The sequence below is a fragment of the Camellia sinensis genome, chromosome 10, assembly GCF_055761805.1.
Source record: "Camellia sinensis isolate YWXY chromosome 10, ASM5576180v1, whole genome shotgun sequence".
Lineage (NCBI taxonomy): Eukaryota > Viridiplantae > Streptophyta > Magnoliopsida > Ericales > Theaceae > Camellia > Camellia sinensis.
The window spans coordinates 70806993-70832928 of record NC_138970.1 but is presented as its reverse complement, the minus strand read 5'-3'; the positions used below and the strand labels follow the sequence as shown (position 1 = coordinate 70832928).

The window sequence follows — 25936 nt, the reverse complement described above, 5'->3', positions numbered from 1 at the left end:
ACAACCCGGTGAATTATATATTTAATAGTAATAAGTTTAACCATATGATATGGACTACAATTATTTTATGTGATTGGTTTCAATCTACTTTCAAATTTTAATGCTTAAAACGAAATATCAAAATATGAGATAATATATGAAATGTTTATACTAATTTTTATTCTTTTATCATACATTCAATACCCCCTCCTACGTAGGAATAGATATATTATTGTTTTCAATTGACAAAATAATCCCACATATGAAGGACATGAAAGCTGGTTAGACTACCAATCTAACCACCAATTATCAACCAAACAATAGACGACTCCATAGAATGGACATGGAGTTGTATCCATAGTTTAAATTCCACCACACAAATAAGGCATATGTGAGAATTACCATACATAAATCTATATATTTATGTTATTTATACTAGCCTTTCACATGCGTGATGTGTATAATTTAAATAAATAAATATATATATATATATATATATTGTGTAATAATATTAATTTCATTATCCAGTCATTTTATATAACAAAACACTACCTAAAAATACAAAAATATATCAAAGATGAAATATTGAAAAATTAAAACACTTTTTGGACTTTTAAACATAAACATTAAACATTAAAAATAAAAATTTTAAAAAAAAAAGAAAAAAAAAACCATATTAGTTCAAATGGTAAAACTATTATAAAAGCTAAAAATTAAAATTAAAAATTAAAAAAATAGAAAAATAAATATAAGAAAAATTATTACGTGCAACACGTGCACCTCCACTAGTATTACAAAATACGTAAACATAATCCAAATATCAATTTCAAATCCTTAAAAACTAAGAGCATCTCCAACCGTGAATCAAAAATTTCACCAATTCTGAGTTCAAAAATGGCCATTTCCTGAATTTGATACTTCAGGCTCCAACGGTTCACCTTCACCAAATCTATCCCGGGACAACCGGGTGGTCGACCGGCCGGTTGACCGGTTAGGCCAAAAAAATTTTTTTTTTTTTTTTTTTTTTGCGAATTGTCTGAACTTTTTTTGAACTTTCTGAACTTTTTTCGGGACAACCGGGGTGGTCGACCGGCCGGTCAACCGGCCGGTTGACCGGTTAGGCAAAAAAATTTTTTTTTTTTTTTTTTTAACGGTTTGAACTATTTTTTCTGAACTGTTTGAATCTTTTACTGGTTGACCGGTTGGTCAACCGGCCGGGCAACCGGTTGGTCGACCGGTGTAGCATTTTCAACGGTCAGTAACAGTGATTTGGTAAAATCTGTGTCTTGATCTCAGTTTGATGTCTTGTTTGCTGAATTCTCATTTTGGTATGACTTTGGTGCAACCGTTGGAGCGTGAAAAAGTGGGTTTTTCATCAAAATTTAAATCTGATGCTGGGTTTGGTTCAGCGTTGGAGATGGTCTAAGTTTGGTTGTTTTAGCCAAGTAAATGGACTACTTTTCACTTGGTTAGATTTTCAGCATATTTAACAAAACAACTCAAAGGGATAAGCTCCCCTTCATACCTTTACCTCTTTATTTCTCTTCATATTCCTTTTATAAGTCTTAATTTAGACTTACACCAATGATCAAAATAGTCAATCTCGTAAACTTTATTACAAAGGTCATCTATACAAAAAATCAATTTCATTGAAAAATTATAAACGAAAGAAAAAATTACATTTTATTTTATAAAATGAACATCATATGTGATTGTAAATTTAAACCATAAACTTAATAAAATAAAATATTTTTTATTCCCGTGTTTATAATTTTTCGATGAAACTTATTTTTTTTAATAGATGACCTTTATTACAAAACTTATGAAATACACGGTTCAAATTATCAATACGAGTCCAAATTGAAATATACAATATATATATATATATATATAACGGAGCCTATCCCCGGATCAAGAGCTTGCTTGGTGAGATTTCTTACCCAACCCCCAAAATGATCTGAACTATTTATATCACTATCAGAGATAAAAAAAATTAAAATATATTAATAATCAATACATCATTGGGGGCAGTGGAAGTCCTCCTTCGTGGGATCCCAAACATTTTCTTTTTGGGTACCCAAAAAATTGTTTTTGTTCAGTTTAGTTTGCTTGGGAGAGCAGAATAATAAACCAATCATAATTTAATATATAAAAAACGAGAAAAGGATTACACTACACTTATCCATTGCTGAGAAAATTTGAATAAGTTGAAGTAGGCCGACAATAATCAAATGCAATCACAACTGAGTCATGTCACATATGTAGCACTCGCAGGCCAAAGCAATTTACTAGCCGAATGGGGAAATTGCAAATCATCAGTGGTCAGATCAAAAAAAAAAAAAATGTAAAATCATGAAAAAGCAGATCATTTCAATTATTAAATAGTAAACTTTATCACTGATTTACAATTTATTTAAAAACTTACACTAAATTACAATCCTAGTCCATTACACACCAATGATACAATCCCCGAAGACTATACATTATGACAAGGAAGTTCTGGTAGGCTATGTTTGATTCGCAGACACGATAATGCAGTAGGATAAGATATTCCAGGATGAAATAGTCCTATTCTGCTCATTTATCCACAAATCAAATGTGACCTTATTTCTTACTACAAGTCCATTTTCGTATCAAGGTATATATAACTACTCAACTTGTGCAAACCCTATTTCTGGGGGCCATGAGATTGAACTGCGAATGGGGGTACTGAAGGGCCGTAATACTGGGGAACTCCTGTTGCTTCAGTACGACCCCTGGCCCTACCAAAAAGGCAAGCCGCGATAGCTACGATCAAGAACAACACAATCACCAGCACCGCTATCATCTTAAAAAAGCCCATAATTTACTTACACTGAGGTTGCACAGCCTGTAAGTAGTCCTACATCATAATATGAAAGAGACCAGCAAACTAAAATGTAACTCAAATTCATCAGTTCATCAAAATGAAAAATAAAAAATTATGGAAGAAGAATAAAGCGGTAATTGATGTCATGTTAATAGAACACAATCTTCTTTTCTTTTCTTTTCTTTTCTTTTCCTATGTTGGGGTCATAATAGGTTCTAGATTCAGGCCTAATTGACATGAATGGCTTTAAATATAGTCCTAGCCAATTTGGAGAAACTAAAGTTTGCTTTCACATTGAGATTTCTCACTATTTAAAAGACCTAAGTCAGTGTTACAATGTTACTTCTACTCCACTAAGGTTTCTCACCAAATAAAATCTATATATATTAGGCATACACGTCATGATGATGCTTCGGAATAACTGAATAATTTTTCACTTGGCAAAACAAATAAAAAATCATTAGCCTTTGATGTCAATCTCACTAATAAAATGACCTACTGCCATAAGGGTATCCAACGGGAGGCCTTAGAACTTCATTCTCTTCCATTCCATTTTGGGGAAAAAGAAACCCAACCCACTTTATATTGCCTACCAATCTGTGTTTGGCTCCCAAGAAAATTCATATATAAAACCATGGTTTATGCCAAATACTGGAAAGAGGTTCAACGTAATTGAAACTTTTACTTATTTTTTTCAATCAAAGTGAATATTCAGTTATGTACAATAGTATAATACAATACCACAAACATTCAACAAACTCAACGATTCCAAAAAAAAAAACATGAGTATGTATCTCAATTAATTGGAATTCATATTGAACCCAAAAAAATAAAATTGAACATAATTTGAGTATGAAAATCGGATACTGCCAATATTGATCAGGAAATTGAATTGAATTGAAAACTAAAGTTAAAAAATAAAATGAATAATAAAAATAAAAATTTGAAAGAATACCCTGATTACGGTTAAACAAACCCAAGTCAACGAGGAGAAGATCAAAAGAGAAAAGAAACAGAGCTCAATTAGATGATCGAAACTAAGAAAGAAACATTTGCGTACCTCGTTGTTTGCCCCAAACTCAATTGAAAGAGAGAGAGAGAGAGAGAGAGAGAGAGAGAGAGCCCAAAATTCAACACTAAAAATCTCGCCTCTGCTTCCACAGAATTTGTGTGCCTATCCAGTAGCTACAAGTGGTGTACAACGATATTCGAAAATTCGAAGAAATCTGAATTTATAAAGACACCGTATAAATCGATTCTGTGGACGCATAAAGTTTTCTCCAAGTTACAACATATAATTTATAAATCATAATTAAAAATTAATAATTATAATTAAAATAAAAAAATAACATAATTAAAAATACATAGTACATTCTTTTTAAAAGTGAGTGTATATTAGGGGTGATTTGAGATGATCTAAATAAGTGTACTTTTTGACTTTTTACGAAAAGATGTGTAGAGAGGTGATGTAATGAAAAAAAGATAAAAAGTGTGTACTTATTAGTACACTCCAAACAAGGCCTAAATTTTCCATATATAAAGACAAACTCTTAATATTATTGAGGGAAATAAAATTATTTTTTTGCCTTTACATATTTATACAAAGTCGGGTGTTTTTTAGACCAAATAATTTGAAAATTACAAAAAAAACACGTTCATCCATCAATTGAAGAAGGATTAATCCTTGAAAGGGATAATTATACACTAAAAATGTTTAAGAGTACTAAAATTAGAGTTCTAATAAGAGCTCTACTTATATGATAGTGGGTCCTACTCATAAATGATTTGGTGTATGTGTCTTCTTCTTTTTTTTCTTTTTTTTACTTCATGCCACATCATTAGTGTCATTGTTAGAACTCCAAGTTTAGAGTTATGAATCATTGCTCAAAAAAAAAAATAAAAAAAAAAAAACAAAGAAGACTTAAAGTTTGACCCCCATGACAAATTAAGTCATGAAATTTTAATTTTATCAATTTAAACACTAATATTCTAAATTAACCACGATTTCAACCATTTGTCTCATTTCGTTTGCTTGATTAATCGAATTTTTTTATACAAACGTGTCATGTTTACATTAGGCTTCTAAACTTGATGGCAAATCTATTTGTTACCTCAACCATACCAAATCACAACCACAAATTATAAACAAGCTTGACCAACCATTTCAATTGTAAAATGTACTCCACTATCTTGGGTCAAACACTCGTTTTCCTTTATCTTACTAGTGACTCTATCATCTCCTCTTCCCACCAACAGTACCTCACCCCTTTCCTATTTTCCTCAGTGATGCCACCACCATTTTCCCTCACCTCTCTTATCCCTCCTAACTCTTATTTCACTTTTTCCACTCATTCAATGAGCTCTGTATTCCAGAGCTTTCAAATGTGGAGCTTAATGCCCCTTCCATACACGACACAATCACAAAACAGAGACTTCTAGTGTCACAAACAAACTCCAACGAAGAACATGGACTTCACCAAAGACTCTCCTCTATCTCTATTAAAATCTAGTTGTTTCTAGTAATAAATGCTTAAAAATGTGTAATTATTCTAATATTTTTAGATGTTACTGCACTTTTATTATATTAATCCCTTTGGTTGATTGTGTGTTTAATAAAATGATTCTACTTTGTAGGGAAAACATGACAATTGAAGTGATGATGCGCCAAAAGATGAATAAATGAAAAGAGGAGGAGCAAATTTTACTCATTATATGGGCCAACTTAGAATGTTGGAAACAACTACATAAATGAGTCAGAATTGTTAATCAATAGCCGAGTGCCTAGGCCGAACCGGATTTGGAGTAGCTACTGTGCGGGGTGCATAGCAGTCACTATTGTGCAGCCAAATGGGTTTATTTCAGGGCTCATTTTGATAATCTGAACCGCTCATATTTTAGAATACATCAAGTAGAATATACCTACAAAACATCAAGTTAATCGGATATCGTTTATCCATTCATCCACCCACATTTGTATCTACAAAAATAAATAACAATTGTGATTTAAAGTATTAAAATGAATACAAATGTTAGTGGATCAAAGGGTAAACGATATCTGATTAATTTGATCTTTTGCAGATATGTTCTACTTGATGTATTTTAAAATGTGAACGGTTTGGATTATCAAAATGGGCCCTGAAATGGGCTCAATTTGCTGCACAACAATGGCTGTTTGTCACGACCCAAACTCGCCCCTGTAAGTTTAGCGTCATAACCAACCAATAATCTTTGAATTACCAAAGGTCTCAGAACAAATTAATACGTAATCAAGGGCTGCGGAAGCGGATATATATACAACATACATAGTCCATTGAGCTATGTAGATATACATAGGACAAGAAATTTAAACGTTTATACATAAACCCATATATAACACCGGGTATACATCCATCTTACATAGCCAATAATCATAACTGTAATGCCCCCGAAATAATCCCAGCATAAATGATGCATCAATCACATACATTCATAAGTTTCAACCATTCTCCATTTGCTATATCAAAATCTCCATAGTTTATACAAAGGTTCCACATGCAAATTATACATTCATAGGTAAGAAAACACATGAATCTATAGCATGTGAAACATAAAGTTCCAAAATAAATAGAATGCCCTTACGGACTACAACTTCCAAGGCTTAAGCCCGGTTACACAAAAGTGGTCTCTCAGACCCATACAAAAATAGCACTTGGCTGCAATTTAATCACAACAATAAAAAGAGTATTACTCTTCACAACAATTCCACTCCTTCAATTCGGTGAGATCACCACATCTTTACCTGCACCAAAACCCATAGGGGTGAGCGTAAAGCCTGGTAGAGAAATACCAAACAAAGTATAAACATTTATGTTAGATGACCGAAATTGAATGCAAGTGCAGATGCGATGCTGTAGACACCCCATTTTTGACCGACCTTAAGACTCAGACGTCACCGATTGAGCGCTTGGTGATGTTGCATAATGTGCTCGTTCAGAAGTTTCAGAGTTGCGGCTGTGAGCCCTGCCTCCGGACTTCCGAACCCTCTTCTGTACCTTGTCTCGGTTTGTGAACCAGACTCGATTTTCTCTGTTTCTTTTCCTGAGGGGAGGGAGAGGTCCAGTAGACCATCTCTCAATGTCCGTAGGCTACATTTGGTGGCCGTAGGCCATTTTTCCCATTTCGGAGTCCGGTTTTCGGTTTTCGGTTTTCGGAGCCGTCAGGCCGTGTGCCTCGGTTCGGGACCACTTAACCATCTCCTATTGCTCTAATTTTTGGCATACTTCCTATTTGCTCCCTTTTGAGGGACACTGGGGGCTGAGAAGCCCACTTCGTGGCCGAATGCCACTTTCGGTGCTTAACAGCCCATTTTCGGGACCCCGAACTGCGTGTTTTGGTCCCCGAGCATTCGTTTTGCAACGGTTTTCGTTCATTTTTGGCAGGTACCTATGTTTTATCACCGGGGAGGTCACTGAAGGGTGGGAGGCCAGCAATTGTTGCAGCAACCAGTTATACATCCTCCGACGCCCTCCGACGCCCGTTTTTCGCACTTCCGGGCTAATGTTGAACCCCTTGGACCCATTTTCTTGAACTTTGAACCACATATTTGTGATGTACACACATGAGAGGACCCTAAAATTTCATGGCCGGCCATTAATTCAACTTGACCCTTTTGACCCCCTCCTTCCGGGCTAATGTTGAACCCCTTGGACCCATTTTCTTGAACTTTGAACCACATATTTGTGATGTACACACTTGAGAGGACCCTAAAAGTTCATGGCCGGCCATTAATTCAACTTGACCCTTTTGACCCCCTCCTTCCGGGCCAATGTTGAACCCCTTGGACCCACTTTCTTGAAATTTTAACCACATGGTTGTGTTGTACACACATAGGAGAACACCATCAGTTGGTGGCCGGCCAAAAAATCTCATTGAACCTTTTGACCCCTAGCCGGCCGGCTAGGGGGTGTGGCCGGCCGGCCACCTGCAACAAAAGTACCAGGCCGGCCGTATTCCTTGCACTGTTCCCTTTACAGCTGTGAGGCTTTATCCCCCAGAAAAGATCTCTATCTGGGGGATATTTCGTGGGGGAATATTACTCTCCTTTTCCCCCACCTTTACACCCCCTTGTTGGCCTATATAGCAAGCAAGCCTTGTAGTATTTTGGGGTTAGAAAAACTCTTCTTCAAGCTTCCATACATAACTCCATTTCTATACCTCTCATTTCTTGAAAAATCTCTAAGTCCCTAACCATCATTCCTTCTACACCACCAAGCTCTACCACCACCACCTGATTTCCAGCAACAAGGAAGGTTTCTCAAAGGCCAAAGAAGCTGCAAATTCATCCAAGAAGCAACAAAAGTTTGAGTCTTCAAGGGTGAGTAACCTTTTCTTCATTTTGACCCTCTTTCTTGATTTATTTGTAAGCCCCACTTTCTTTTTGTTTCAAGCTCCGGCCCAAACTTAAAAGGGCCCTCTTTTGAGCTCATCTTCACTTTTCATTAAGGGCTCAACCCTGTTTGAGCCCTCCATGACACACTTGCTTCATTGATCCTCTTGTATGTCATAGTTTTGCATGCTATTTTTGACCCATGAGAAATCTTTTTTCGAGCATGTTGTAAACTGATATTAGGCTTATTTTGAGCCCCTCTTCAACATTGAAGAAGGGCTCAACACCATTTGGGACTTCCATGTTGTACCTACCTTTATACTCCTCTTTTCTTCCCCATTCTTGCATGCAATGGCAGCCTATCATACTTTTGTTTTTGGCCATTTTACAGTTCTGAAAAAGTGCTTATTTTGGTCCATTCTTCATGTTTCATTTAGGTCCTTTCATGGTTTGGAGCCTCCATAGGTCACTTCATGTTATATCCCTCTTTTATTCCCCATTCTTGCATGTTTAGTTATCCTACCATGCTTTTGTTTTTGGCCATTTTACAGTTCTGTAAAAGTGCTTATTTTGGTCCATTCTACATATTTTATTAAGGGTCTTTGGCTATTTGGTGATTATTTTGCATACCTCATGTTATAGCCATTTTTGAGCCTTATTTTGTATCACATTTCTATCATGTTTGTATACTGATTTTGAGGCTACCATAAACTGTAAATATTCATATTTTTGGTCTCTCTTCAATGTTGTAGAAGGAAATTTTTCAGTTTGGGTTTTTCTTGTATCACTTGCTTCATTACCCCTCTTTTGGCCCCTATTCTTGCATGCTATTTTTACCATACCTATGCTTGCTGTTTGGCCATGTTTATAACTGTGAAAGTGCATTTTTTGGGACTTTCTAGCTTCTGCCTTTGCATTGCATGTCCATATTGTGCATGTTTGGCATAGCTATAGGTCATTTCGGTTGCCTAAATTCGCATTTCGGGACAATTCCTTGCATTTCATGTCATTTCGCCTCATTTCGGGACTGTCTTCCCCCATATTTTACATGCTGAAATTCCATTAGAATGATTGCTATCGTTTCCATGTCATTCCATCACATTTCGTCACCGCCTCGGTTTGCGTGCCCGTGTGCACGCATTTCGAGGCACCCCATTTTCATCCGCCGGCATCCTATGTGAGTGTGGCTGAGGCTCACTCATGTTGGTATAAGCACATATCATGTTTCCATGTCATTCCATCACATTTTGCCACCACCTCGGTTTGCGTGCCCGTGTGCACGCATTTCGAGGCTCCCCATTTTCATTCACCGGCATCTTATGTGAGTGTGGCTGAGGCTCACTCATATTGGTATAAGCCCATATCATGTTTCCATGTCATTTCATCGCATTCCGTCATTGCCTCGGTTTGCGTGCCCGCGTGCACGCATTCCGAGGCACCCCATTTTCATTCATCGGCATCCTATGTGAGTGTGGCTGAGGCTCACTCATGTTGGTATAAGCCCATATCATGTTCCCATGTCATTTTATCGCATTCCGTCATTGCCTCGGTTTGCGTGCCCGTGTGCACGCATTTCGAGGCACCCCATTTTCATTCACCGGCATCCTATGTGAGTGTGGCTGAGGCTCACTCATGTTGGTATAAGCCCATATCATGTTCCCATGTCATTTCATCGCATTCTGCCATTGCCTCGGTTTGCGTGCCCGTGTGTACGCATTTCGAGGTACCTCATTTCATCGCATTCTGCCATTGCCTCGGTTTGCGTGCCCGTGTGCACGCATTTCGAGGCACCTCACTTCATCGCATTCCGTTATTGCCTCGGTTTGCATGCCCGTGTGCACGCATTTCGAGGCACCTCATTTTCATTACATATACCATTGCCTCGGTTTGCGTGTCCACACGCACGCATTTCGAGGCACCTCATTTTCATAGCATAATACATACTAGGTTGTATCTTAGATTACATTCTGTCATTTTCTCGATTTACGTGCCCGTGTGCACGCATTTCGAGGCATTTTATTTCCATAGCATTGTATATGTTAGGATTGTATCTTAGTTGCATTTCACGCATATCATGCATATCGCATCGTGTTCGGGATAGGAGTTAGCCCGGACACGGGAAACGAGGTACATTTCGTACTCCGAGTGACGGAATGTGTCTCAATTCTCCAGTCACCGACACTCCGGATTATCCATGATGGAGTTAGGTTTTAGATGTAGTTTCATGTGCATTCATCCTATATTGAGTTGTGCATTTCGACTCCTCGGCCATCATGCCTCGGTATGTGATTGGTGGTACCAGGATCGAGACATGCATATATCTGTGCAAATACATTGCTATGCCCCTTTCCTGCTCTCTGTTGCAGCAAAATCAGGAATCAGCAACTTTTTGGGGCTTGGCACGCATTTCAAGAACAGATGTAAACAGAGGCTAATCGGGGCATTCCGGTGGATTTCCGCGCAAGACGATCCGGACATGCATCATCCGTCAGAAGCAAGGCAGTCCCTGGCTTGCACGCCAGTTTTATTTGCTTTCTTAGTTAATTCATTAATTAATTAGGATTCTGTAATATTTTGGACTGTAATATTCTTTTATTCGGGACTGTAATATTTGGACTGTATATTTATTTAGACCCTCTGCGAGAGGGCACAACTGTAATAAGTGTGCGTGAGTGTGTTGTATGTCTTCCAACCCCACGTCTTTCTCCCTTTTATTTATCCGCTTTTGATGGTTAGATTAGGGCATGTTTCAATTAGCATACAGTATGACAGCATGTTTGCATTCATTCATCTGTATTGCATGCACCGGGCTCGGCGCATCATACTAACTGCATTGTATTTTCAATTTCAAAGTTGGATACATGATAGTTGTAACATTCCATATGCCATCTTAGAATAGCCGAGCCTGCTATAGTTGCATTTTGCATGTGTTGCATTAGGCATTTCTGTATACTTAGGATCATGCATGATTTCTAATGTAGTTTCTATTTTGGCTTGGAGTACTCGGTGAGTTTTATGCTTTAGCATCCTTACATGCGTGTGAGTGACTACCATGATAGCATGCTTACCATGAGGCTATGTGCTTATATGATATAACTGCCTGAATGCCTGTGGGTGAAGGTTGGGTTGTTTGAATTGGAAAAAATCATCAAATGTTTCAAACCTACCTGCGGGTAGCAAACCATTTTCAAAAACAAGCATGAAATGTTTTGTTCCAATTTGGGCGACCCGGTCTATACTTGTATGCTGTGAGCATCACATAGTAAACTAGGCCAATAACCGGAATAAGAACATACAATGTTTTCAAAAATTGATATCATGGTTAGTAGAGGCCGGTCTATGACCGGGCGAGCGGGGGTGCTCACGAAGTGACCTTCCCCAATCGTACCCAAGTTCCCGAGCCGAGGCAACTTTGGTGATGACGGACACGTGGCCTCTTGGCACCGAGTCAGGGTTTCCTAAATTTCCCAAAATAAAATATTTAGGTGGCGACTCTGTATCTGGCAAAGCAGTCCATATTTGGCACTACTTTTTCAAAAAAATCAGTTTCTCAAAACGATTTGCCGGATTTGGACTCTTTGGTTCAGATTAGGAACCGTGACATTAAAGAGTCCGAGCTGTAGTGACCCCAAATGAACAGAACGGGAGCTCACCCTCCCGGGGCGTTCGGGGACGTCTACAGATGCAATACTCTTGTCAAAATATTAGTTATGTCTTTCTTGAGAAACACCATGCATTTCATTTACAATTGCAATCTCATCAATTTCCAAATTTCAACTTTTTAGTCACAAGGGGCAGTAAATACGACACTGGTAATCCCTAGGCTGGTGTTTGCAAGTAAACTCTACGAGTACTACCAAACTGTCATTTTTACCGGTATTAATTGGAAGGCTCGACACCTATCCACACGGTTTTCTGGTCTTTCACCATGGACTCTCAGGCCAACTTATCAAATTCATCTACACCCCCTAACCGAACTTACCACCGTATTTACTCTATACACAATTTCATAGTTCACATTATAGTATAATCCTTCTCAGAATAAACATGATGAGAATGTGCAATGATAATGATAAATCCAATGGAGACATGATGCAATACAAAATAACCCAAAATATCCTTCCATTTCAAAACATTTCTACAACAAAAATCAATTTACTACATTATTCATTACTTCCCCTCAACACTATTTCACAATGGCCAAGCCACCAATTTATAGCAACAACAATCCCTCAATATGACCAATTCATAACAAGTTATTCCCTTCAAGGTCACAAGAGATACTTTTCAAACATCAACCCCCATGTTTCTCGATCTTTCACAAAACCAAGATACACAACCATAATGTTAAAATCACATCTCATTTCTCGTATATCATGTAAATTGCCATTCTTGCAAACATATGATGAAAGTGTACTCTCTTAATATAGAACACCAAGATATCTCTAAGCATGTTCACATCTTTCAAAATTTTCCCAAAATTTCTAGGGTTTTTTTGTCAAAACAAAACAAACATCTCCATCCTTTTTTTTAAAAAAAAAATTCTCTCTCATGACATTCCCTCTCTTATTATGTGAGTTATACTTCTCATGAAAATAGTTAGAAGGAGAGAGAAATCAAACCCACCATTCAAACTCTAGCATTTATGAGACAAGACCAAACCCCCAATACCATTTATGAAACCCTTAAACCAACCAAACCAAACATAAATATATATATATATATATATATATAACTCATGGAAATTTCCCTTCCTCAAGTTTGATGGAGAAATAAAGTAGAAACCCTAAGATTCAATGAGGAGAGAGAGCTTTGATTTCCACCACCACAAGTGAAAATCTTGTTCAAGATCTTCAAGGTTATGAGAGATGATGATGATCTAACCCTATGGAGCAAGAATCAAAGGTTTTTTTGGTGCTTTGCTTAGGGTTTTTAGAGAGAAGGATGAGCGAAAATGTTTTTTAGAGAGAGAGAAGGAGAGGTATTAGAATGAGATACAAACAGCCCAAAAGTGTAAGAAAAAATAGAGTTTTTAGACTGGTCCCGCCCTGCACGTGCAGCACATTCCCCCGCACGTGCGGCAGCCCTCTCCCGCACGTGCGGCACTAACCCCCGCAAGTGCGGTTGGTCCCGTACTTCCCCTCCGCACCTGCAATTTAAGCAGAATGCAACACACTCAGACTCCTCTCTTCCCCCATGTGCGGCTTGGCCTCCCACACGTGCGGCCCAACCCTGCGCGTGCGGCCCTAGCCCAGTAGCCCAGAATTTCCTAATTTGGCTCCCAGGGGCTCCGGACCCAACCGCGTATGTAACACCCTCAAAATAGTACACAAAACCCAACACTCTAGACATGCAATGAGATAAGAGAAATCAACACATTTCCATTCATCAGAGTAATTCTTACAACAAGATTACATGTTAACAACAAAAGTAAATGCCCTAAGGGCTTATAGCTTTCCAAGTCAACACTTGATTACAAAAAAAACATGTACTAACTCTATACAAGGAAAGCCCAAGGCTTGGTACACGTGTTTAATACAAACAAAAGAATCAAAAAGAGTCTTCAACTCTCATCTCCATCCAAGCTATGGCCTTGGAGGTGGCATGCTACCTGTACCTGAAAATGATGTCCCATATAGGGTGAGCCAACGCCCAGTAGAGATATGCTAAACACAGTATGAGCAATAACTAAGACTTTAGCAATTGATAAACGTTTAACTCACACAAATCAATTCACACTCCACTTTTGTTACAAGACCACTGCATTCATGTCTCATTTCATTTTCCATTTCTTATCCAATTCACAATTCAACTATGGCTCAGAACCTAGCCAACAGCCTAGATGAGACAGTAGCTCATGTCAAATATTTCCCATTTCCCATTAGATATGCATATGAGCAATACCAACAAATCAACAGATAAGCATATGAGCTATATCAACAATTCAACAGATAAGCATATGAGCTATATCAACACTTCAATAGATAAGCATATGAGCTATATCAACACTTCAATAGATAAGCATATGAGCTATATCAAATTCTGGTTTAGAGGTCCAGCCCCTTTCTTCCAATAAACCGTTCGGTTTAGAGGTCCAGCCCCTTTCTTCCAATAAACCGTTTGGTTTAGAGGTCTAACCCCTTTCTTCCAATAAACCGTTTGGTTTAGAGGTCCAACCCCTTTCTTCCAATAAACCGTTCACACAAAACAACATATATATATATATACACATTGGTAGTATACATAATCAATCAATACATAAAGTTAATGTATTCATTCAACAGTCACACTCTATGACACGTCCATTCGATTAGTTTTAGTTTGCCTAATCTTCATGCATTGTCTACAACAATCGAAACTACCCTCCACCGGTAGCCCAAGCAATTATTTCTAAACAGATAATAAAAGCTCCATCAGATAAAATTATCAACATTTTCACAAATGAGCGATGAATAAATCCAACTCCACTAGTCCATCTAATAATGAGCCAATTTCGTTATATTCACTTCAATTTCACAAATCCATAACTTTCCCAAATTTAATTATATCAATTAATCAATACACAAATTAGGGCTTTCTCCCCCAACTCTCAATATTAACCATAGGTTCAAATATCAACAACCAACACTCAAATCATCATTTTGAGACCCAAAATACATGTTTAAGAATCAAAATAACAAACCCTTGTTTATATTATTGTGAAACCCTAAGTCCCAAAATCAACCAACTTCAACACTTTATCAAAACTACCAATAATCTATGTCGAAGACCATAATAGTGAGTAGGAATCCCTACCTCAAATTCGGGGCACAAGGGAAGAAGATGACGGAACTCAACGTGCTCCAAAACTTGAAATTTTCGGATCAAAGGAAAGCCCTCGACGATCAACCCAACTTTTGTAAAGACCAAAGGTGAGGAAAACACCCTAACTAGATCAATACTTAGAGAGAAGTTATGGTTTTAGAGAGAGGAGCTCTCAAATGGCTTTTTGGAAAAGTAAGAGAGAGAAACGGGTGTGAAAAAGTGATTCAAAAAGTGATTTCACGGACTGATATAATCGACTCCCCGCTCGAGCGTGGAAACCCCCGCTCGAGCGTCAGACACAGACTCACGCTCGAGCGCGGAAAGAGCCACTCGGGCGTAGATTGCACACTTCCAGAAGTTTTGCAGACTAGGTCCCCGCTCGAGCGTCAAACTCCCCGCTCAAGCGGACGAACAAAATCAAAGGTTCATGCTCGAGCGTCAAAACTCCCGCTCGAGCGCACGAAGACCTGCAGAGGAAGATACTGGGAGATGGGAATCCACGCTCGAGCGTCAAAACGCCAGCTCGAGCGGATAAGCAACGACGAAGGTCCCGCTCGAGCGTCAAAATCCCCGCTCGAGCGTGAAGGCCAAATTCTGGGCATCAACTCTAGGTTTCTAAGTTCAACCAACCTGTTTCAAACCTGCCCAACACAATCCAAGACTCAAATACAAAGAGTAAAGGCCTGCAATGAGAATAGGGCAACAACAAATCTACGGAACCAAGTCCGGATTATAGTTAAACAACAACAGGGAAAACCGGGATCGCTATAACGTATCCTCCAGAATAGGTGAAATCTCTCAATAAACAAGACAAGAAGAAGAACTAAATCTCAAGGAGTATTTTCGGATACCTCAAACTCACTAAAAGCGAGAAGAAAACGGAGTGAGGATGGAAGAAAAGAAAAGAAAACAAGACCCGGTCCTCACAATAACATAAAAGAGTGTGTTCACAAAAACAAATAAAAGTCTTAAGCTTATAACTTGTTTCACAAAACTCGAACACTTGACTTTTTCGAAACCTCCTCGGGAGGCACAAAGACTGGCCGACAAAACAGACCTCGAGGCAATCATCACTGTGCCTGGTCACACGCCTGGTCACCTACATACATAAGTAATAAAGTGAGCGAAAGCCTAGCGAATAATAACAGAGTAAAGGGTTTAATGAACGTTGTCCATAACTGATTCAGAAAACAAAATTCAGTAGTTAATAGAAATGGATTCATAATCATGTTCAGAAAATAGAGTTCATATCAGAAATAGATTCAGAATCATACTCATAATCAGAATTTGCAGTTAGTCATACATGGTACATCTACTTGCACTAGCAAAAATAGTTGACCCATAAAAGAACGACCATTAAGCCATACAGTTGACTCACATGCACAAAGACAGTACAATTGGCTCATGAGACATACAATTGGCCCATAAATGAGACATATACAGAAGGATCCATAACAGTTGACTCATGAGACGTACAGTTAGCCTCTAATTGGGACATAACAGAACAGATAACAGATATCATCTAAAACTAATGATGCCACGAGCACATTTCAGAAACATTGGACAACCATTCATTCATATAGAAAATAGATCAACTTATATCATTTAGAAAATACTTATAATTGAACATAGCTTTACAAAGTTATTACTCACAGATGGCTCCAGAAGCAGACATGCAGAACAGGCAGATCAAAAAGCTTACGGCACGTGACCTACACAACGTAACAAATACACATATTGAAACAAATACTCGGATAATACTTAACTTATTTCATTTCGTTCTTAGTGTGTTTCTAAGTCTCATTCTCATTATTGTGTCTTAATTAGGGCTTAAGAATGCTTAAGATGCAATGAGGATGCCAAAATGTGATTCAAAACACTTAGTCAAATTTGCTGAAAACAGGGTCTTCGCTCGAGCGCAACTTCTTTCGCTCGAGCTAAGGTTCAAAAATAAGGGTGGTCGCTCGAGCGCAACTTCGGTCACTCGAGCAGTCTGTAAACTCTGCAAAAGTACTGGTTGTAAGATTTTTCCGATCGACAGTTGCTCGAACGCAAGACTAAGCAAACAGGGTCCTCGCTCGAGCGCAACTTTTGTCGCTTGAGCGATCTGCAAAATTTTGTATAACTTCTGGGAAAATGAATTTTATGCTCGAGCTTAGACTTCGTCGCCCTAGCATGGGTACAAATCTAAGTGTTGTTGCTCAAGCGTAGGTTCTGTCGTTCAAGCGGAGAAGCAGAATTCTAGAATTTTCAGATTGCTCTTCAAGCTTCAAAACTCGAATTCAAAGCTAATCATGTTTTTTTGGACCAAAAACTTAAGGAAACATGTGTAAACTTGTAAAACATTGTGAATTCAAAATCATTTTGCAAAATCAAAGCCCAAAAGCAAGCCAATTGTCCAAAATCAAGCTTAAAATGTTGAAAACATAACATGCGTATAAATTCCTTGAACTTAAACCTTTCAAATCATGCTCAAACAAGATAAATTGATGGAAAAGATGATGAAGTCTCAAAATTAAGTTAGAAACATGACATGCATGAAAGAATTACTTGAAATCAATTTGAAAAACACAATGTTCATTTCTACTACATTAGTTCATTTCATGCATTACTCTTTTATTTTCTTTTGAATTCACAAATTGAGTGAGTCATTACATAACTCAAGGGTTGGATTTCTTACCTACAAGTCTCAAATCTTTGACCTCTTGAGTGATTTTTCCCAATTTCTCAAATTCTAACTAAGTTCAAGCCAATTCCTTCAAATTCCCTAGCAATCTCCCTAGTTAAGCTTGAATTCCTTCTCATCTCTCTCTCCAACGGCTGTGAGCTTAAAAATGAAGAGATGAAGAAGTCTAGAGTGAGGTAGTGGACTTCAATTATCCCTATATAGTCTAGTTAATTAAGTATGATTAGCTTAAGTCTAATTGAATTTAATCTAATAATTTCTTTCCGAATCGAATTTCAATTAAACCTACCACAAAATTTTAAAAATTCTAAATAACACATAAACCAAGCCAATTTCGTGATCGGATACCGATAAGGCCTTCAATTCGTAGAACAAATCAGAAATACAAACAGATATTCCTACAGCAGACAAATATAAACACAAATAATGCAATACACATGCAATTAATTCATAATTTCTTCTTAATTACCGATTAGGCACTCTTAATCATGGATTATAGGCTAATCACAAATCGGGGTTGTTACAGTCTTTCTCCCTTAAAAAGTTTAGTCCTCCAAACTCAAATTACTTTTCTTTTAGAAGAATATCGGGTCCAAACGAAACAAACCAAGGTATCTCTTCATCATGTCCTCTTCCATTTCCCATGTTGCATATGTTCCTCAATGATTTTTCCAATCCACTTTCACCAATGGAATTTCTTTGTTCCTCAATCTTTTGATTCGGCGATTCACAATTTGATTTGGCTTCTCTTCGTATGTATAGTCATCCTTCAAAAGCACATGTGTTGGCTCAATAACATGGTGCGGATCCCACAAATACTCCCGAAGCATCGAAACATGAAAAACATTGTGCATATTCTCTATAACCAAAGGTAAGGCCACTCGGTATGTTACTGAATTGATTTTCTTTAGGATCATATACGACCCAATGTACTTCGGTGCCAATTTGCCTTTAATCCCAAATTGAGTTTTCCCTATCATAGGAGTTACTTTGATGAATACGTGGTTGCCTACTTCATATTCTCTATCTCTTCTTCGGACGTCCGTATAATTCTTTCGGCGGCTTTGTGCAGTTTTTAATCTCTGTTGAATCAATTTCACATTTTCAGTCGTTTCTTGCACAAGTTTCGGCCCCAGCAAGGGTCTATCACCCACATTGGCCCAATAGATCGAAGAACGACATTTTCTATGATACAAAGCTTCATAAGGAGCCATGTCGATACTTGAATGGTAGCTATTATTGTACACAAATTCAACCAATGGCAAGTAGGTCTCCCAATTTCCTTGGAAATCTAACACACACATTCGTAACAAATCTTCCAAAGTTTGATTGGTTTGTTCAGATTGGCCATCTATTTGTGGGTGGTAAGCACTACTCAGTCACAATTCAATTCCCAAAGCCTGTTGTAAACTCTGCTAGAATCTTGATGTGAACTTAGAGTTTTTGTCAGATACAATGGATGCTGGCACACCATGCAATCTCACAATCTTATTCACATAAATGTTAGCTAACTTATCCGCATTATAAAAAGTTTTTTCAGGTAAGAAATGTGCGGATTTAGTCAAACGATCAACAATTACCCAAATAGAGTTCATACCTCGAGAGAGCGAGGCAGTCCAACAATGAAATCAATTGTAATGTGCTCCTATTTCCATTCCGATATTGGAAGTGGTTGAAGTAATCCAGCAGGTTGTTAATGTTCAGCTTTTACCTGTTGGCAATGCAAACACCTAGCCACGAAATCAGTATTACCTATCTTCATTCTAGGCCACCAGAAATTCTGTTTTAAGTCGTGGTACATCTTTGTATTCCCCGGGTGCATAGCAAATTTCGAGTTGTGAGCTTCGGTCATAATATGTTTTCTTAGTTCAGAATGGTCCGGTACACAAAGTCTGCCCTGAAATTTCAACACATTGTTGTCATACCCAAATCCCGGCCTCGATTTTGATTCACTTTCATCAACAATCTTCTTCAGAAATTCATCTTGTAATTGCTTTTCTTTAACTTCCTCAACTATAGCCGGCTAAGTAGAAATGGTAGCTAGGATTCCACCTCGTTCACGCAAAACTACCTCAATTTCATTTCTTTTCAAATCATATAACAATTCTTTCTGGCTAGTGAGCAAACATAACAAATTTCCAATAGACTTCCAGCTCAGAGTATCTACAACCGTATTGGCTTTCCCTAGGTGATACAAGATTTGCAAGTCATAATCTTTGATCAACTTAAGACATCTTCTCTGTCTCATGGTCAATTCCTTTTGAGTAAAGAAGTATTTGAGGCTTTTATGATCAGTGTACACTTCACAAGTCACTCCATATAGATATTGTCGCCAAATTTTCAAAGCAAACACCACAGCTGCTAATTCAAGATCATGAGTTGGGTAGTTCTTTTCATAAGGTCGGAGTTAGCGAGAAACATAAGCAATTACCTTACCATTCTGCATTAGCACACACCCTAGACCCTTGTATGAAGTATCACTGTAAATCTAAAAACCATCAGCTCCATTGGGCAATGTCAAAATAGGTACAGTTACCAATCTAATATTCAATTCTTGGAAGGCTGATTCCTGCTGCTCAGTCCAATCAGATGATACATTTTTCTACGTCAACTACGTCAATGGCATGGTAAGTTTTGAGAAATCTTTCACAAATCTGTGATAGTAACCTGCAAGCCCCAGAAAGCTTCTGATTTCTGACACATTGGTTGGTCTTGACCAGTCTACAACAACTTCAATTTTCTGTGGATCCACCAATATGCTATCCGTGTCGATCACATGTCCCAGAAATGTCACACAATCAAGCCAAAATTCACATTTAGAGAGTTTTTCATACAATTTCTTTTCTCTCAGAATCTGTAGCAATGTTCTCAAATGATTTTCATGTTCTTCCCTGCTTTTAGAATAAATCAATGGGTGAATTACACTAATGGTCCCTATAGTTTGGGGCTTGTGTCACTTTGGTCCTTGACTTTTCAATTGTAACACATTTGACCCTGAATTTTGAATCTTGTTCCAAATAAGGACAATTGAAAATATCATTAGATTTTTTAAGGGTAAAATCGTCAATTTGATAAAATATAAACTAATTTGACAAAAATAAATGTCAAACAAATATTTTTGAATTTTTAAAAATTATTTCAACCCACTAAAAATAAAACTATGTAAAATTGATAAATCTTTTAACATTTATTTATTTATTTTTACCAAATTAATTTTTATTATGTATTTGGATGATGATCATGTAAAATTAATTTTAAAAAATTAATCATGTAATTTTTATTAATTTTTATCAATTTTATATAATTTTATCATTGGTGGATAAAAATAATTTTTAAAAAATTAAAAATATTTTTTTGACATTTATTTTTGTCAAGTTAGTTTATATTTTATTAAATTGATGATTTTGCCCTTGAAATTAAACAATGGTATCTTCAATTGTCCTTATTTGGAACAAGATTCAAAATTCATGATCAAATGTGTCACAATTGAAAAGTCAGGGACCAAAGTAACACAAGCCCCAAACTATAGGGACTATTTGTATAATTTTCCCTAAATCAATATATCATCAATGAACACACAACAAAATCATCAAGAAATTGTTTGAATACTCTATTCATTAGGTCCATGAAGACAGCTAGTGCATTCGTTACTCCAAATGGCATTCCAAGGAATTTATAATGTCTGTATCTAGTTTGAAAGGCGATTTTCTCTACATTTTCTATCTTAACCTTCAACTGATGGTATCCATACCTAAGATCTATCTTTGAAAACATTCGGGGCTCCCTGAAGTTGGTTAAACATATCATCTATTCAAGGCAGTGGATACTTGTTCTTAACAGTTACTTTGTTCAGTTCCCGATAATCTATACATAGTCTCAAAGACCCATCTTTCTTTTTCACAAATAAAACTGGAGCACCCCAAGGTGAAGTGCTCGGGCGAATAAAATTCTTATCTAACAATTCTTGAAGTTGAGTTTTCAATTCCTTCAATTCAGAAGTTGACATTCTATATGGGGTTTTGGAAATTGGTTGTGTTCCAAGTATTATCTCAATAGTGAATTCAATCTCCCTATCAATTAAGTCCCCAGGAAATTCATGCAGAAACACATCGGGAAATTCACAAACAACAGGAATGGTTTCCACATTAGGACCATCAAAAGTCTCAGTCAAAACACAACACAGATAACCCCTACATCCCTTCCTAAGCAGGTTAGCAGCTTTCATAGCAGATATCAAGTACGGGGGAAGAGCTACTTCATTCCCAGCAAACACAAATTCAGGTAAACCAGGTGGACGAAATACAACAGATTTATTCACACAATCAATAGTTGCACAATACTTCGTCAACCAGTCCATACCCAGTGTACAGTCAAAATGATCAATATCCAATAGCAATAAGTCAACATACAATGTTACACCACCAATCACAACATCACATGTCGGATAAGTATAAGCACATATTATAGCACCCCCAAATGGCGTAGATACAGACAGTAAGTAATTCATGGGTGTGGACGCGCCCCCCACAGTTCGTTACTCGATTTGTGTCACGGTCTTTAATCTTGAACCAAAGAGTCCAAATCCGGCAAATCGTTTTGAGAAAATAGATTTTTTAGAAAAGAAGTGTCAAACATGGACTGCTTTGCCAGATACAGAGTCGCCACCTAAATATTTTTTATGGGGGAATTTAGGAAACCCTGACTCGGTGCCAAAGGCCACGTGTCCGTCATCACCAAAGTTGCCTCGGCTCGGGAGCTTGGGTACGACTGGGGAAGGTCAGTTATGAGCACCCCCTCTCGCCCGATCTGAAGATCGGCCTCTACTAACCGTGATATCCATTTTTGAAAACGTTATGCGTTCTTATTCTGGTTATTAGCCTAGAATTACTATGTTATACGCACAACAAACAAGTATAGACCAAATCGCCTAAATTGGAACAAAACATTTCATGCTTGTTTTGAAAATGGTTTGCTACTCGCAAGTAAGCTAAAAATGCAAGTTTTGCCACCCTCAAGTGGGCTTTAGAATAGATGGTTTTGCCACTATCTAGTGGGCTTAAAACTCACCGTTTTAATACATTATCCCAATTCAGTTAATTCAACCTCCATCCACAGGCATTCAAGCAGTTATATCACATAAGCAGCTAGCCTCGTGGTGATCATGCTATTATGGCAACACTCACACGCATGCGGTATGCTAAAGCATAAATGCTTACCGAGTACTCCAAGCCAGAACAGAATCTAGTTAGTAATCATGTGCATGATCCTAGTTCATGTTGAGATGGCTAATGCAACACATACAAGATGCAACTACAATAGGCTCGGCTATCCTAATGATGGAATGTGAAATGCTGCAACTAACAGGTATTCAACTTGGAATTGAAATACAAGTGCAGTTAGTATGATGTACCGAGCCCGGTGCATGTAGGAAAAATGTATGGATGCACGCATGCATAGCATAAGGTATGCTAATTTAAATATGCCCTAATACTAACCATCAAAAGCAATTTAAATATGCCCTAATACTAACCATCAAAAGCAAGTAAGTAAAAGGGAAAAAGAAGTGGGGGATTGGAAGACATGCACACACGCACCCACACTTATTACAAGTTAGCCCTCACTTAGAGGGACCGAAAGAATAATACAATTTAACTAACTAACAAGCTAATTAAATATTACAGACCACCTAATTAATTAAGAAAATTAATTAATCTAATTTAAGCAATAAACAGCCTTGAGAAGAGGGTCCAATGCGATGCGTGCTCGATTCCGCTCGGAAGTCACTGCCATGCACAAGCTGCCTCTGCTTTGACTGTTCTGCTTCTCTAAAGACTGCACAAGTCCCAGGGTTGCTTCTCTGAGTGCTGTTAAGCACCACCAGCCGTGAGGAATAGTCACCGGCCATGGGAAATGGTCATCGACCATAAATCAATCCATCGGCCACTTATGTATGGCCGATTGGCACTTAATATGGCCGGCCGGCCAAATCTTCCTACAAAAACTGGTTTGACAGCAGCAGAGGACAGAACTTGACATGGCAATGCATTTCAAGCAATGTATGCACCAACCACACTCCTTATCATATTTATGACTCAAAGGAGGATGAGCCTCGATTCTCGGGCCACCAATCACGCATTTCCATACATGATGGCCCAAAGAATCAAGTGTGCATGTTGATATGGAATGCAATGCATATAATCAAGCAAATTGAACTCAACCTCTATCACAAGCAATTCGAAAGGCGAAGCATGCATGCCAATGCAATGCAATCCTAAGCATGTCGACTAGTATGCAACATGGACAATGCTAAGAAGCATACAAGGCATACAATGGTCATGCAAGACATAAGGCATGAGACAATGCAACTAACAAGTATGCAAGGCATAATGTGGGTGTTCGAGCATGCAAGCAAGCATGTGACTTCATTCAATCATGCAACTCCAATCATGCAACAACACACAAATATGCAACAACATACAAAGTGGACATACAACAACATGCAAAGGGGTGGGCTTAAACTAACATGGGTAGCTTGCAAGCTTGCCAAAATCAGTGGCCAATACTATAGAAGTGAGGTCCAACACACACACACGCATGCATACAAATATGGTCCAACACTTAAGCATATGAAGACAACTTGTGAGCACAAAAACATGGACTAATGACATGCAACATAAGCTCTGAAAATCATGTTAAAATGGTGCCAAACCAAGCCAACAAGACAAGCATGAGCATGCAATTAGAGGTCCAAAACTCAAGGCAAGCTAAGGAGGTATTGAACTACCCTTAGCAAAACCAAAAATGGCATGAATTAAATGAGCAAAAACTGAGTTTTAGCATATTAAAACAAAGCCTAAAGACCACTTAGATGGCATCTAAATGACTTAAATTCAAGGGCATGCACAATGACCAAACATGGAGCATAAGGCACAACCTCATAAGGCATCAAAGAGGCATCAAAGGCAAGCATGCAAGCATGTCATGAGGACTGAAATGATGCTATAAGTGGTGTCAAACCACTGAAATAAATCAAACAATGCATGCTCAACACTTCACACATTTAAAGCCTACAAGCTAAACAATGAAAATGGGCTATGCAATGCATGCCATGGTCAACCAAAACAACTAAAGGCAGACCTTAAGCATGGAAAAACAAGTAAAAAAGCTTCACAAAGCAAGGCCTAAAACGTGCTTGAACAAGGGTCAAAGCCTAGATGCATGTTAAGGCTAAATGATGGCATTACAAGACATGTATGCAAAGCATGCAAGGTGTGTCCAAACTAACTCAACACAATGCTATTTCATGGCAAAATAAGCATAAATATCAGTCAAGGCATGGTCAACACACACTTAAACTAGATGCTCCCTCAAAAGGCAAAAATAGCCCTTTTCAAGGACAACAAGGAGAGGCGGTGGCCCTCTCCTTCCTAGGACCTCAAGGCACCATCCTCACCTCTGAAATCTCAGTGGTGAGGAGGCCCAAACACAATGGTCCCAGAGCTCAACCAAAATGGCACAAAACAAAGGCCAAACAAGCCTTAAGAGGAGTCAAACAACCCCAAAGCTTAAAACACCCTTAACAAACTATTTAGAGCAGACAAAAACAAGACTTTTATATGTTATATGCTAAGCTCAAAAACAGATGCAAGATAGGCTAAAAAGCTTTGCAAAAATGGGGTAAAAAGGGACAAAAGTCTTACCCTTGTAGACCCTCTTCACAAACAATGTTCCAGCAGCTCTTTTGGTTCCAAACCAGTCCAAAAGCTTCAAGGAAAGACCTCTGGTACCTCAGCAACTAAGAAAAGGTGTGATGGTGGGTGTTTGTGCACAAAAATGAGACTAAACACACACTAAAAACAAGAGAGAGAGAGAGAGAGAGATACAGAGATAGAGGATATATGTAAACCCTAACCCTAAAGCTCAAGCTCTGAAAATGTTGTCTAAGTTATCTAACCCCTGAACAAGAGAGAAGAGGTTCTCTTTTATAGACAATTAGTCTTGTAAAGCTTCCAAAGGAAGCTAACAAGAGGGTAATCCCTCCAAACATGTGTATGGAGGGGGTGACAGTGTATGCCAGCTGCACAAAAATATCTACAAAAGCAGATGCACAGTAGTCGGCCGGCCAAAAATGCAATTGACCAAAAAAAGATAGCCGGCCGGCCATCTATAGTGCCAGCCGGCCAAGCATTTGGCCGGTGGCAACAAAACACAGCCGGTGGCCTCAAGCCATGGCCGGTGGAGTGTGGGGATGGCC

The 25936-nt window shown here is 38.1% G+C and overlaps 1 protein-coding gene and 1 long non-coding RNA gene across 2 annotated transcripts; both read right to left on the bottom strand.

The window, feature by feature from the left end:
- Positions 1-2324: 2324 nt before the first annotated feature.
- LOC114284223 (uncharacterized) lies at positions 2325-4157 on the bottom strand. The gene is made up of 2 exons (XR_003636820.2): positions 3888-4157; positions 2325-2860 (listed from the first exon to the last, which is right to left on the bottom strand). It is a non-coding gene; the product is annotated as an uncharacterized LOC114284223 (long non-coding RNA).
- Positions 4158-18341: 14184 nt separating this feature from the next.
- LOC145800472 (uncharacterized) lies at positions 18342-22189 on the bottom strand. The gene is made up of 5 exons (XM_082890153.1): positions 22042-22189; positions 21642-21933; positions 21292-21466; positions 20350-20536; positions 18342-18973 (listed from the first exon to the last, which is right to left on the bottom strand). Exons 1-5 carry the CDS (start codon positions 22187-22189, stop codon positions 18342-18344), a joined length of 1434 nt encoding a protein of 477 aa, XP_082746279.1.
- Positions 22190-25936: the final 3747 nt, after the last annotated feature.

What these genes read in the sequence shown, in the direction of transcription:
- LOC145800472 (XM_082890153.1), bottom strand. Translation starts at nt 22,189, where the DNA reads ATGAATTACTTACTGTCTGTATCTACGCCATTTGGGGGTGCTATAATA. An exon ending in TCATTTTGACTGTACACTGG is followed by an intron (nt 21,934 to 22,041) that starts GTATGGACTGGT and finishes GGAATGAAGTAG; the next exon opens with CTCTTCCCCCGTACTTGATA. An exon ending in TCATGGACCTAATGAATAGA is followed by an intron (nt 20,537 to 21,291) that starts GTATTCAAACAA and finishes ACATTGCTACAG; the next exon opens with ATTCTGAGAGAAAAGAAATT.